This window comes from Erythrolamprus reginae, chromosome 4 (assembly GCF_031021105.1).
Source record: "Erythrolamprus reginae isolate rEryReg1 chromosome 4, rEryReg1.hap1, whole genome shotgun sequence".
NCBI lineage: Eukaryota > Metazoa > Chordata > Lepidosauria > Squamata > Dipsadidae > Erythrolamprus > Erythrolamprus reginae.
In genome coordinates this window covers 70496231-70510852 of record NC_091953.1, presented here as the reverse complement: position 1 = coordinate 70510852, position 14622 = coordinate 70496231, and the positions used below count along the sequence as shown (strand labels likewise).

General features: G+C 39.9%; 1 protein-coding gene across 1 annotated transcript in view; it reads left to right on the top strand.

The window, feature by feature from the left end:
* CYBB (cytochrome b-245 beta chain) overlaps positions 1 to 14622 on the top strand; it is a 58590-nt gene that overhangs the window by 18912 nt on the left and 25056 nt on the right. The window contains exons 4-10 of the mRNA XM_070750551.1: positions 4769 to 4853; positions 6776 to 6921; positions 7123 to 7313; positions 8186 to 8309; positions 9671 to 9763; positions 10117 to 10370; positions 10817 to 10979. Coding sequence (XP_070606652.1) covers positions 4769 to 4853; positions 6776 to 6921; positions 7123 to 7313; positions 8186 to 8309; positions 9671 to 9763; positions 10117 to 10370; positions 10817 to 10979 — 1056 coding nt within the window. The remainder of the gene's footprint in view (positions 1 to 4768; positions 4854 to 6775; positions 6922 to 7122; positions 7314 to 8185; positions 8310 to 9670; positions 9764 to 10116; positions 10371 to 10816; positions 10980 to 14622) is intronic.

Genomic DNA, 14622 nt, shown 5'->3' with positions numbered 1-14622 from the left:
TAAAACCACGCAGATGTAAATTTCTTCTCCTTTGACAGTCTTCCAAATTAGCAATTCTATAATTCAATTGCTTTCAAATCTCATCCTGACTTTTAACTTGATGCTCTAATTTCTTGATTTTTTCAGCTAACACATCTGCTCCTTTTAAAACTGTTTTAATATCTAAGGAAATATTTTCCAATACAGATTTCACTCTCAGAAATCTTTGTTTAAAGCCAGTAACAATTTGAAGCAGTTGATCCAGTTTCGTTTCAATTTTCCCAAGGCTAGGGTCAGCCCCTTCAGCCATTTTATTGAGATTTATTGTACTCACTTTGTGATAGCAAAAGAAGATCCGTCTTCCCTTAAAACCGCAAATTGTAGATTCTCTTTGAACTTCTGTGAATGCTCTATGCCTCTGCTTTTCTTCAAGAAGGATTTATGATGTTTTGAGGGAGAATTTCCCCTTTATTTAATTTATCACATCAGAACTCAATATGCATGCACCTAGAAAAAACTGTGATACATGCGCAATCGGTGCTAGGGTATGTGGTAAACAATGAGCTTTACCCAAACAGTGTTAGAAACTATTTCTGTCCCCAACCAATGGGGATAAATCATTTACTTGGCATATGTGAAAGGGTAGCTGTAAATGAAATAGATGCAGTTGTTGATGATAAGGAGGCAAACTAACAATGATAATGTTCTAGGGGTAATGTGAAAGAATGCGTGAAGCTTGAGCAACCAGCTCTGTGAGTTAATGGCAATAATATCAGCAACATGAGGAAATATTAATTTGTTGCAAGAGTAGTAGATACTTAGAACAGACTTCCAGCAGACGTGGCAGGCAAATCCACCATAACCAAATCCAAACATGCCTGGGAGAAACACACACCCATCCCAAGGCAAAACCCAGATGGACCATGAGGCCCTCCCCTGCTGACAATCCACCATGTTTTATGTTTCTATTGTGAGCTACAAGCTCAACATAAAATCCGAATAATAAACATTCTTAAATGGAAATCCTTTGAAAAGGTCTTGATGGCGGAAATGTGTTATGGGCCCCCAAGGGCCCATTAATTGCCAGGGGGGAAGGGCAACAGCTTAGCCATGTTGCCCCCATCCCGGCCGAGGGCTCCGCTCTTACCTCCCCCCTGAGGGGGTAAGCCGCATCAGAGCGTCAGATGGCCAAGTGGCCTGGCCGGATGTCCTTCCCTGTTGCTGTTGTGCCAGGCTGCTGATCCAGCTCCCAATTTGACCAAAGCCGGTGATCCAAGGCCACGGAGCCCAGCCATGTGGGCTCTGTTACATCCCTGCCAGCCAAAAAACCTGACCAGCAGTGCAATGCTGTGGAATCCAGTGGGCTTCGCAATCAAAGCTGTGGAGCCAAGCCACATAGACTCTGCCTTGACCCCAGCGCCAGCAGGCTCAACTGGTGCTCAGGCTGTGGAGGCCATGTGGCCTCCACATTGCTTCCTCCGCCAGCCTGTGCCTGCAAACCAGGCCAGCGGCAACACAGAAAGAGGAGACGACTGGCGCTCCACCCCCCTTTTATATGGGGGATGCCACTCGCCTCCAGGAAACATGTCATGCCCCCGCAATGCACGTGGGACTTGCTGAGAATGGGGCGTGCGTGCGTATGACACCCCCCATTCCCCAGGCAATGCTGCCAGGCTCCGTTATGCTCCCACCACCACCACAAATGCCGCCTGCCTAAGAGGCGGCCAACAGTCCCATCTTGACTTTCAAAAGGCTTTTGACAAAGTCCCTCACCAAAGGGTGCTAAAAAAGCTCTTCACCCACAGAATTAGAGGACAGGTCTTGTCCTGGATTGGTAACTGGCTAAATTATAGGAAAGAAAGGGTGGCAATAAATAGATAATTCTCTGGATGGAAAGAAATGGTGTACCCCAAGGTTCAGTTTTGGGACCTTTACTTTTTAATTTATTCATTAATGATCAGGATGCAGAATAGTGAGGAAGAAAAGTTTGCTGATGACACTAAATTGTTCTGGGTAGTGAAAAGTGAAACTGATTGTTGGGAGCTCCAGAAGGATTTCTGGAAATTGAGTGACTGGGCAACAAAGTGGCAAATGCATTTTAACCTAAACAAGTGCAAAATTATGCATATCAGGACAAAGAACCTCAATTATACCTACCAACTGATGGGGACCAATTTTTTTGAGACAACCAAAAAAAGGGATCTTGGGGTTTCGATGGATAGCTCAATGAAGATGTCAACCCAGCGTGCAGCAGCAGTAAAAAAAAAGAAAATTCCATGCTTGATTAGGAAGGGAATAGAAAATAGGTTGGCAAGTGTTGTATTGCATCTGTACAAATCAATGGTGAGACCACACTTGGAGTGGTCCTATGTTCCTCTTGGCTTCTAGGTGTTTGCTAAGATAGTTTTTTTCAAAATGACCATCAAATCATTAGTATTTTTATACAGCACAATGGTACCTCTACCTAAGAATGCCTCTACTTAAGAACTTTTCTAGATAAACCGGGTGTTCAAGATTTTTTTGCCACTTCTTAAGAAACATTTTCTACTTAAGAACCCGAGCCTTGAAAAATTTGTCACAAAATTTGAGAGCGACACGAAGGCCTGGCCAGTTTCATGCCATTCCCCTTTAATCCCGGCCATCTTGGGTTTTTCTGGGCTGCCAGAGGAGCCTTTTGGTGGTGCTTAAGGAGTCTTTGGCAGTCCAGAGTGAACAAAGCATTTTCCTTTCTCTGGGTGCTTGGAGAGGGAATAAACCTCTGCCAGTGCCCATAGCAAAGAAACACTCCCTTCGCTCTGGGCAGCCCAGAGAAAATGGAGCATTTTCCTTCTTTCTTTGGGCGCTTGGAGAAGGAATAAACCACTTCACTGTGGTAACTACATTGTGCTGCCTCCCATATACCCGGTGCGAGTTTGCCTCCCGGAGTGTCTGGGTGTGGAAAATCAAAAGAGGGCGCTTCACCCCAGCCGGATCAACTCTGCTTCAGACAAACCGAGGAGTCAGCACAGTGAAGGAAAGGCACCAGCTACAAAGGGGGCAAGCGAGAGGAGAGGGGAGCCCTTCAGCATGGGAAGGAAGAGGAAGCAGGTAGCAGCAGCTGCCACCTTTCGGTCAAAGAAGTGGGAGATTCCCCCCTCTCGCCCGCCTGGGTTTCTCTTTCTGGTGCAGTGTATGGGAGGCAGCCTCATGCCAGGTATGTGGGAAGCATGTGCTCCTCCTTGCCGCCTCAGAGTCCCTCTTTTTTTTAAGCCCTAAAGTTTTGGGGGGGGTTGATTTCCCTCACCTCACCTTCTTCCTTCGCCAGCAACTGTCCTCCTCCTCCTCTTCCTCCTCCTCCTCCCATCCAAATTCTGAGCTTTTATTTCTTTCCTAATGAGTTTGCACGCATTATTTACTTTTACATTGATTATTATGGGAAAAATTGCTTCTATTTGCAAACTTTTCTACTTAAGAACCTGGTCATGGAACAAATTATCTTCTTAAAAACTGACTGTTTTTTATATAATGGGATTTTAGTTACTGTTTTTAACTATTAGATTTGCATAAATATTGTTTGTATTGCATGTTGTGAGCCACTCCGGGTCCTCGGAGAGGGGCGGCATACAAGTCTAATAAATTGAATTGAATTAAGTAGAGGTACCACTGTATTATATTAACATGCTCTGATGCTAAGTTAGATTTTTCTAGTCCCCCCTCCCCACCTGAAATGGGCATGGGCAGGGACTTGGCCAGTGCATGACTCATCCGGCCTGCGGATTGGGAGTTTAGACATTATACTTCCGCTCCCCACCTGAAAAGAACTCTCTTCCAACTGCCAGTTGCCTTATATTGACACACTCTGATGCTACCCTTTCATTAAACCAGGTGAGGGCATGGCCAGCATGTGACTTATCCAGCCTGCAGGCTGGGAGTTTACTTATTCTCTCCAACTGGCTTATATTAACACACTCTGATCCTAAGGAGTTACACATGGAGATGGGCAGCATATTAATCATATAAATGAATGAATGAATGAATTAACATTCTATATAAATTTTCAAGCTTTAAGTGTCAATGTATCAAGCCTGATCATAACTACTCATTAATACTTTCATCTCAGCTACTAGTAAAATCAATATAATATCTTTATAATGCCAGTATTCTCAATGCACTATTTTGTTCTAACTGAATTTTAAGACCGCTTCATATAAAACACATTTTAAATAAGTGTAAATATGAAATTATTCAGGTATGAAATGCTATATCAAAGCTACAGCAATGGCCATAGCTGCCACACTAATTTAAGCTGCAATAAATCACTTTTTGCCATAGGATCCTTTGTGTACCTAATAAAAACAATGGATTCAGCGGGAATATAACTTTTCCAAAACAAATTGAAAACAATATACTCTGACATATAAAACATCCACTGACAGCACATACATTTTGTCCAGATTGAACGTCAAATTATTGCTCCTTAACTACTAAATAATTGTAGCATGCATTGTTTAGCATTTTCATTGTCCACCTAGATGAATAAAAAGGAGAGATGGAGGGGATGGTAATTTAAAGCTAGAAAAGAAAAACAGCCATGTTGCTTATAACTGAAGGCACATTCATAGTCAAAGCCTCCTCATTTGATAGAACCTGAAACAGATTCAGTGGAGTCAAGTAGCAACTGGTAACTCAGCAAACTTTATGAGGTTCAGTATCAGCCCAAATATGGGTAGATAGCATTTCAAACTCAGAAGAGAGCACCAGGAGAGACAGATAATATTGTTGTATTTCACTTTTTCTTTTGAATCTCTAGTGTTGCTCAGTGCGTGTCAGAAGACAATTGGACAGAAACCTTACATTTCACAAACTGGTGGCCTGGATGATTGCACTACATACGGGTGGGTGTTCCAAAGTTCTATTTTATTCAGTCTTATCAGTTTAATGAACAAAACTCATGCTGAAAGAACAAGTTTCTGGAAAGGCTTGAGAAATAAAGAAGACAAAACATTTGTTAAACTGATAGAAGAGGGTTTAGTTGTGGGGTCCTTGGTGCTCTCTGAGCTTGATTGTTTTCTTCCAGAATTTTCATTATCACTCTAACTAGCTGAAATCATCAGTGCAGTCCATTTGCTAAACTGTAATACAGTTGGATATTGAATGAACGTGTCCACTCTGCTTTATAAAACATGGCTTTTAGCTTTCTCTGCTGTACAAATCTAATCATAGTCAACAAATTATGATTAAGTAAGACAGGGTTTAGTATAGTATAGAAATCCAGATTATAATTCTGGCAACTATCAAACATGCAGAGGATGAATGAAAGAGAAGTTTATTCTATATGATTATATTTAATTTTAGATGTCTAAAGTAATCAATTTCTATACAAAATTTTGTCCTTAGATAGGGCTCGCAAGTTGAGTGTCCTAGATCCACAGTTGAGACAAGAGCAACTCCTCTTAGCTGTGCCTAGGGGGGCTTTCGCACAGGTTCAACTTGTCCACCTTGAGCAGGAGGCACTCCGCACAGTCACTCACATCCTCATTACCTCTCGTCATGACTATTGCAATGTGTTCTACATGGGACTACCCTTGAAGAGTGTTCAGAGACTTCAGCTGGTGCAAAATGCAGCGGCGCATGCAATAATGGGTATACCTAGGTATGCCCATATTACTCCATCTTTACGCAAGCTGCATTGGTTGCCAGTCGGTCTTCGAACCCAGTTCAAGGTGTTGGTTATCACCTTTAAAGCCCTAAATGGCTCAGGACCAGACTATTTGTGGGATTGCCACCGACTTCATACCTCATTATCACCTTCTCCAGGTCCCATCTGCCAAGCAATGTTGACTGGCGGGACCTCGAGAAAGAGCCTTCTCTGTGGCGACTCTGACCCTATGGAATCAACTACCTCCTCCCTACCGGTCTTCCAGAAAGTGTGCATGGTTTTTTTTAGGATAAAATAATATCCTAAAAAAACCCATACACACAGAGCAGTCAATCTAATTCCAGGCCTGCCAGAAAAGCCAGGTCTTAACGGCATTTATTTATTTATTTATTTATTTATTTGTTTGTTTGTTTGTTTGTTTGTTTATAAATGGAATTATATTGACTGCTGTGTGTGTATGTTTTTTTAGGATATTATTTTATTGTTTTATTATATTACTAATTTTAGTACTGTTGTATTTATCCCACATTAGCCACTCTGAGTCTGTTTCAGAATGAGTGGCATATAAATACAACACAGTACAGTACAATAAATAAAATATTAAAAAGAAATAGCTTTGTTAACTTTTTGTTTAAAAGAAAATAAAAAGAAAAGGAACATAATATCTTTATATAAATTTAATGGAGCTTTAGCAGTTTTCCATCATTGTGAATATGTGCTAGCAAGAGATCATTTTCATGTCCTGTCAAATTCCTTCAGCATTAAATGCATTTATTCTACCTTGCTGTCAACGATCTTGTGCTATTTCATATTTATTACCAAACATTTTATATTATTTCCAAACAAATGTATACTGTTTCAAATTTTGAACAAAATCATTCACAGATTAATTTTAAAAAGCCACCTGATTACAACAGGAGAAAATGCAATTAAAATAACTGTATACAATTTAAGAGTAGAAACAAACCTATATCTGTAAAGTATGTTTAAAAACAAGTATAGACTTTTTATATTTTATAGGATGCTTTAGTTCTCAAAATAGTTAGCAAAAAAGCCCCTTTCCACATGAAAAAACAAAACATTTTAAAAGTGACTTTTATCTTTAATATTTAATATATTTTTCTATCCCAATTTTTATTTATTTTTATTTTTTCCCAGCAATCCATACAATTGCACATTTATTTAACGTTGAAAGATTGGTGGATGCACGCACTGAACAAAATGGAAGCTTTAAGGGTGCACTGTCTGACCTGGGTGACCAGTCAGGTGAAACTTACCTGAATTTTGCCAGGAAAAAATATATGGTAAGGAGATGGGAGAAAAATCAGAGGATTATTGTTTCTCATGCATGCATACAGAAATACTTTATTTTTCCCTATAATCATCGCTTTTTATGCTTTTTTATTGGGGTATTGTTGCTTGGTTTTAAATCAAAAGAAGTTATGCAACTCTGCCAGAATGGCTGTGTTTGGTATGACTTTATCAACCTGATTTTTCCTTTCCAGAACCCTATCGGTGGCCTCTTTGTAGCATTTACAACTTTGGCTGGCCTCAGTGGTGTTATCATTACATTGTGCCTAATACTAATTATCACATCATCCACCAAAACCATTCGCAGATCGTACTTTGAAGTATTCTGGTTTACTCACCATCTCTTCATTATTTTTTTTGTTGGTCTTGTCATCCATGGATTTGGGTAAGTATTTGCACTTATTCAGATATCACATTCAAGAACTGCCTAGAGATCGTATCAAAGGGGCTTTCTTAGGACAATCTATCAGAACAATAAATGACAGTAATATAATCATTTTTAACCTGATGTCTTTAAACCAAGTCTAAACCCTGGTCCATGGACTGGCACCGGTCCAGGGCATGCCACAAACTGGGTTAGGCAAACAAGCGAACCCGCATCTGCGAGATAGTATGTGAAATCATACACCCGCCAGTCCATAGAAAAGCCTTTCTCCATGGAATCAGTCCCTGGTGGCCAAAGGTTTGTGAGCCCCTGCTTTAGCCTGTATTCCCAACTACTAGTCATATAGTCTGGGGCTGATGTAGTTATAAGTCAAAATAATGGAATGTGAACTCCTGGAACAGCTAATATAAATGGGCTTCTTCCATAACATTTTGCTTTTTAACATTGAACTTGAAGATATATATAATTGTATTAGTTGTTGTTGTTGTAAATACACAACTGTTTAAATTTCAAAGCCCATGTGTGTGGGCTGGAAAGTAGCTAAAATGTAGGTACATAAATTAAAATTATTTAGTAAGCAATTGAACATACTGTTCCCAGTTCTCATATTGTACTATAACACAATGTTTGTTCATTTTCATGAAGTGTGATATATAAACCACAACATATGTGGTATGTTTAATATGCCATGATTATACCATGGATTGATATAAATGTCTGAATTATGATAAGTGACTATATGGGAAGTGTATATCAATAAATATGTACTTCATTAATGTGCTGTTTTCAGAATTAGTGCAAAATATTCCTGCCATGTGACTTGTTTACAATAGATCAGTATTATTGCTCCTAATGCTTGGTGTAATTTGCAGAAAAATTGTACGTGGGCAGACCAAAGAAAGCTTTTCAGAGCATAACCCAAAAGTTTGTGCCAAAAATTTCACAGACTGGGGGAGAATATGTCCTAAACCACAGTTTGCTGGAAATCCCCCCATGGTATGATCTCTTGCTTCCTTGTTAAAAAAAACTATGCACCTGTAAAGATTACTGGATTTTTAATGTTAATGTTAGAGTTTGCCGAAAAAAAGGGAAGTTATATGAACATTATTATAAATATTTGATGTAAACATCTTTTCATTCATATGTTCAAGAGTAGTTTCAGACAAAGGACAACATATCTCCTAACAGCAAGACTTCTGAAATTAGAGATTTGTGAAAGATGCAACTTCCTATTAAACAATAGCTGTAAGCTTTTATCTGTACAAGAGGCTAATGTCTGATTTCAAACTGAAACAAATTCTGGTATATACAAAGCAGCTGTGTTTAGCGTGAGTTCACATCTCATGCTAAATCATAAAGTGATTACCATATTTTTCGGAGTATAAAATGCATCTTTTTACCCTCCAAAAGAGGATAAAAACTTTGGTGCGCTTTATATACTGAATGTAGCCCCACTCACCCATCCCCCACTCTTTGGTCTCTGCCTGCCAACAATTTACTTCCTCACAGCAAACAGCAGCAGAGCCTGCTTAGTACAAGCCACTGATTATCTGCCTCCCAACACTCAGCTGATTGATTGAAGTTGGTGGCAAGCCCATGTGGTTAAATGAAAGTGAAACTATAGCTGCACGGAGGCAAATTGCTGGAGTGCTGTTCGTTTTTTGCTGCAAGGAGATAAGTCAATAACTATAAATGCCTATTGAATGTTCAAATGATTACATTTATTTTTCAAAGACTGCTTTATTATTAACTTAACAAAATGAAGAAACTTTTTAAAATAAATGGTTGATCTGAAGAGTCCCAGTGCTATTGTATCTTCTTTTAAATAGCAGAGAATACTTCCAGCAACCCACATCAATTTTAAAATTAATCTGTAAAACTATAATCTGAAATTTAACAGTGTCCTGTTTTAGTATTAAGATAAGGCAGCTGAGTTAAACCCTCACTTAGTCATGTTTGGAGTAGATCTATTTAAATAATTGGGAGGAGTTAGTGTGATTACATTTTTAAAAACTTTCTGGAATTAATATACAGCCATAATGTACATTTCTCCAAATCTTTGCTATTTCTATAGGTCAGGCACACATGCACAGAAGTACACAGCAAACACTGTGCTGTTTGGCAAATTGCTGGGCGGCAGAGGTCTTTTTTCCTTGTTTTCCTCCCCCAAAAGTAAGATGCATCTTATATTCTAAAATATGGTAATTTAAATTTAAGATGTATGCACAGCCATGTGATTTGAAAACCGTTGTTTCTGTTGAACCATGTTATGAATTCAAGGAATAGTGTCACGTGTGAACATTTATTAGGAAAAGTTAAACAATTCTTCATTCTCCTTTTACTCATTCTCTTGGCAGACATGGAAATGGATCATTGGCCCTATGATTCTGTATGTTTGCGAGAGACTGGTGAGGTTTTGGCGCTCACAGCAAAAAGTGGTTATTACAAAGGTAAGAGTCATAGAGGTGTCTCACATGTCTTATGACACTCAAAATGTTAGTCATTTTGTTGTATCATCAATGATACCTACAGTCATAGATACCTACAGATAATGAGACCCAATGCTGGGAAGAACTTTCTAAATTAATCATCAAAGTATTTAATATATTTATTTGGAAGTCTCTTCCCAACATTAATATATTTAACCGTTCAAAATATTCAAAATAATTTGAATGAATGCATTTCATTCAAATTCTAAATAAATATTGGACTACCTTTTGTTATTTCCTTTATCAAACTTACATTAACTTAGCACAAAGTTTTATTTCCTCTGGCATTCTGAGAATTTTATTTCTTGTGTAAGGTTGTCACACATCCTTTCCAAACCTTTGAGCTCCAGATGAAAAAGAAAGGCTTTAAGATGGAAGTTGGACAGTATGTTTTTGTCAAATGTCCTGAAGTATCTGTACTGGAATGGCATCCTTTCACATTGACTTCGGCCCCTGAAGAAGATTATTTCAGTATTCATATACGTGTTGTAGGGGATTGGACAGAAGGCTTGTTTAAAGCTTGTGGCTGTGACAAAGAACAACTCCAAGAAGCTTGGAAACTTCCTAAGTATGTATTCATCATAATAGTAATTATATTTTCTAAGAAATATCTTGTTACAAAGTGTCAATCATAAAATTAAGTTTGGACCCATTCAGTATTATCAAAATGGGAAAAAAAATCTTAAATGGCTTAATTGTATTATGAAAGATAAGATATATCCTAATACAAAAAGATGAATTTATGGGAGCTCAAACTAGAGTGTCAATGTGTTCAAATGGTGGTCCAGAAGTTTCGGGATTGCACCCAAGGTGCTCTTTATTGGTACTATCTTTGTTTTATTATTATAGGCTCTGATCACAATTAAAATAAATTCTTCAAAATATAGAATAATCCCTAAATAGAATAAAGTTGGCTTCAGCTTGGTGGTAGATTAGTATGACTCAGTTACAAAGAGTCATACTATAATCTTTCAATCAAACAATACAATCTGAAACTTTCTCTTCCCATTCTAGGATAGCTGTAGATGGTCCGTTTGGTACTGCTAGTGAAGATGTGTTCAGTTATGAAACTGTGATGCTTGTTGGCGCTGGCATAGGGGTTACCCCTTTTGCATCAATCCTCAAATCTGTGTGGTATAAGTACTGCAATAATGCCATGAACCTAAGACTCAAAAAGGTATGTCCACAATCTGTTCCTGAGCATTCAGCATTTGTTTTCTAGCATTCAATACCATGTATAAAAATAGAGAGTTATGTACACCAAGTTGTGATTCATTCATGAATATATCAATGTGCAAAACTAGTATTTCACATCCAACTTTCCTTCCCCTTCCCCATCTTTTTCAGATATTAATTTACAATTAATATGGCCAAGTTGAAGAAGACAGATTTATATTATAATATGATCTTATACACCGTATTTTTCAGACTATAAGATACACCGGATTATAAGACGCATCTTAGTTTTTGGGGAGGAAAATAGAAAAAAGAATCTGCTTACCAAGTATTCATCTAGCTAGCATTCTTAGTCTGGTCAGCTTCAGAACATTATTTTATATCCTGGTTAAGGGCTTAATTTTTTTTTATTCTGAGAGTAACAATGAAAGAGCTTGCAAGCCAGTAAAAGCTGAGAACATCATTAGCACCTGGAAAGAAACAGTCTGAGCAAGTAGAGCAATGGGAAAAAAACCCTGCAAAGACCTGGGGCTTGGAAAACATTCTTCTTTGCAGAGAGTAAAAAAAGCTACATTCAGAGTATAAGATGCACCCTAATTATCAGCCTATTTTAGGGAAGAAAAGGGTGCATATTATACACCAAAAATACGGTATATAAGGAAAAAGACTGTATGAGTAACTTAGGAATTGTCCTCACTTGTTTTTAACTATATTATAAACATGTCCCAGTAATTGGGGTTTTTTCACAATATTCTCACAATATTTCTTTTGTTTTATTCTCAGCTAATATCATTATCATTTTAAAATAGTGTTTCTCTCTTTTTCTAACACAATTTTCTGTGAAAAAATTAGACATTCCTCAATGACAATTTGGTTGCTGATGCAGTTATAAATTAGCATTTGCTTGGCTCCTGTTGCTCCATGCCCAATAACAACAAACTTCTAAAGTTGGAATGTAACAGAGAAAATGACACTTTCCATGATACTACACTAATAATAACATGAAAATAATATGGTCACATAATACCCTTGTTGGTAAAAAGCCACAGAAAAGTAGCAATGCCTCCAGAGATGACAAAATCAGCAAGACCCAAATAACAGAGACGGGGCATTGGATCCTTCTGATATGCCTTTTCTCGTTGGGTGCAGCTAGCCTCCAAAGAAGAGAATGACACCAATCATAGCTAATCAGGACTGGGTCTGAAAATCTATAAATTTGGACCTCACAGCTGAATTTCCCTCTTTTGCATGAAGGCCTAAAAAAAGGCCTAAAAAAAGACTCAGTGTTCTGCTCTAGAGAATATACAATTTACAAGCCCAATGCGAGAACAGCCAGCATTGAACAACAATACAACATAAGGGAGGGGTTTGGAGGCTAGCTCCACCCTACGAGAAAGGGCATATAGGAGGATCCAACGTCCCTTCTCCATAGTAGGTGGAGCTAGCCTCCAAGGATGGGATATTCTAAAGCTCCTGTCCCTAGGGTGGGCACTTATGGATGGCTGGGCAGGTCCGAGTCCCACATCACCTGTTGATTCACATTCTGACCAAATGATGCTTCAGCAGAAGCAAATTGGTCCACTTTATAATGCAAGATAAATGGAGTGAGAGATGTCCAAGTTGCCGCCTGGCAGGTCTCAGCAATCGATGCACGTGCCGACCCGGCTTGTTCATAGGTGAAGGAAATGGCTGCCCGGATCCAGCATCCCACTGTAGTGGAGGAAGCCGTATGGCCAGCTACAGCACCCTGGAAACAAATGAACATTGATGTGAATTGGGCCTACAGTCAGCCGCCAGGATGTGGTCCTTCAATGTGTGGAACCACTTAATTGATGTTCTAAAAAAGAAGGAGGCCATGGTTGCTGCTTTGATAATCCAAGCCGGAGCCTCAGGGAAGCATTGTAATACAGTTTTAGTTTTACGTTCCTCTGGCTTAAGCAGCTCTTGTGAATCCCCTGGCATCTGGGTGTTGGGAAACAGTGCCAACACTAGAGTATCAACTGGTGGAATGGGAAGACACTGCACTAAATGAGAAGCAACATTTTAAAAAATTGTTTAAGGAGGTAGGGAGGGATCCTGAGACAGGAGCTTCCAACTGTTTCAATATGGTCTCTATGAAGAGGCTGGAAGCTGGCACAACATCAGTTTGGGAGATAGCAGACTCAAACAATGGGTCCACCTGAGTTGTTCCCTTGCTAGTGTCTGTAGGTGTGGATGACAGGCTGGCCGTTGCAGTGGCCTTGCATAAAAGGGGCCTAAAGAGGGCCATTTGGAAAAGGCCCAATGTGGGAGGGGGTTCAGAACTGGAATCCACATCTGCTTACAGCTCCATATCAATAGCCTCTATGACCAGCTCACTGTTATCTATCTGACTCTCCTCCTTGTCAGAAATATCATTCAGAGTCCCTGGGGGAGAGATTCCTCGAATCCAGTCTGGGGTTAAAGTTTGCAGTCTGACCCTGCAATTAGAGGGGAGGTTGTTTCATTTGAGAGGCAGAGGTGGCTGAAGAGGAACCCTCAGCCATAGACCTAATGCCTGCCTCAATCCCCTGCCTGATAACTTCATTAATTTTTGTTTGGACATCTGATGATTCCAGAGCCCTGTCTGCACTTGAGACCTTGATCCTGGCTAAAGGATGGGACTGGGTGTGGACATAACACCTCCCAGACATCAGCTTTCCCCAACATCAAGTCCACATTGTCTAAAGACATAGTGTCAGATGCCCTGGAAGATAGGGGTTTGCGGACAGATACGACAGATGTATGGCTGGTTGAAGGCTTTGAACCTTTGGTGTGTGGATCCTTTGCCTTGTGAGAGGCCTTGTCCTTGGGGCAGGGGCAGAACTGGTGACACTGTCCTTGTGCCCACTCCCTGGTAAGGCTTTGGCTGCCTTGAGCCTCTCCTTAGCTGTAGAGAACTGGGCCTTGATTTGGGACCTGTCGCTGTGTATGGCCTATGTGTTGGAGGGGACTGGGGCATCTGTAGCCTCTTCGGCCCCTCTTGGGGCCTTTGATTGCTTGGTTCAGGACTTGCAGGAATTTGAAGCTTTTTCAGCGATTTTGTGTCCTGGAATGGTTCCAAAATGGCCTCTGGCTGTTTAGAACTATTCAAAATGGATGCCGGGGCTTAGGTTGCCAGTAATTTGTATTCAAAATGGCTGCCAGCACTTCAGGGCAAACAAAGATGGTGGCTGAGGCTTCAACAGTCATTAATTAATATTCAAAATGGATGCCAGCCCTTTGATTGAGAGCCAATGCTAATTGGTGCCTTGTTACTATTATTCAAAATGGCCACTGGGAAGGTTGCTTCGGTTTTTGCTTCTCTCAGAAGCCTTGAAAACACTCGGAAATCAACTGAGTTAGCCGAATCAACAAAAATCAGCTGATGAGTGGGCCGAAGATGGCAATGACAGGGTGCGGCAGAGAAGCTCTGATTGTAAAAATCAGCTGGGAAGTGGCCCTGCAGCTCAGGGACAAAGGCGCTGACAGCTAGTTCATCAGAGTGCAGACAACAGTTGTTTTGAGGCAGCTCAGGTAGGATATTGCTCACAAAGCAGTTTTTGGAACCGGGCTGGCTGTGATGGCCTAGGCTCAGCCGGAGGGAGAGGTAGAAGGTTGCTCAAGTGCTAGGCTTCTGCGGCTTG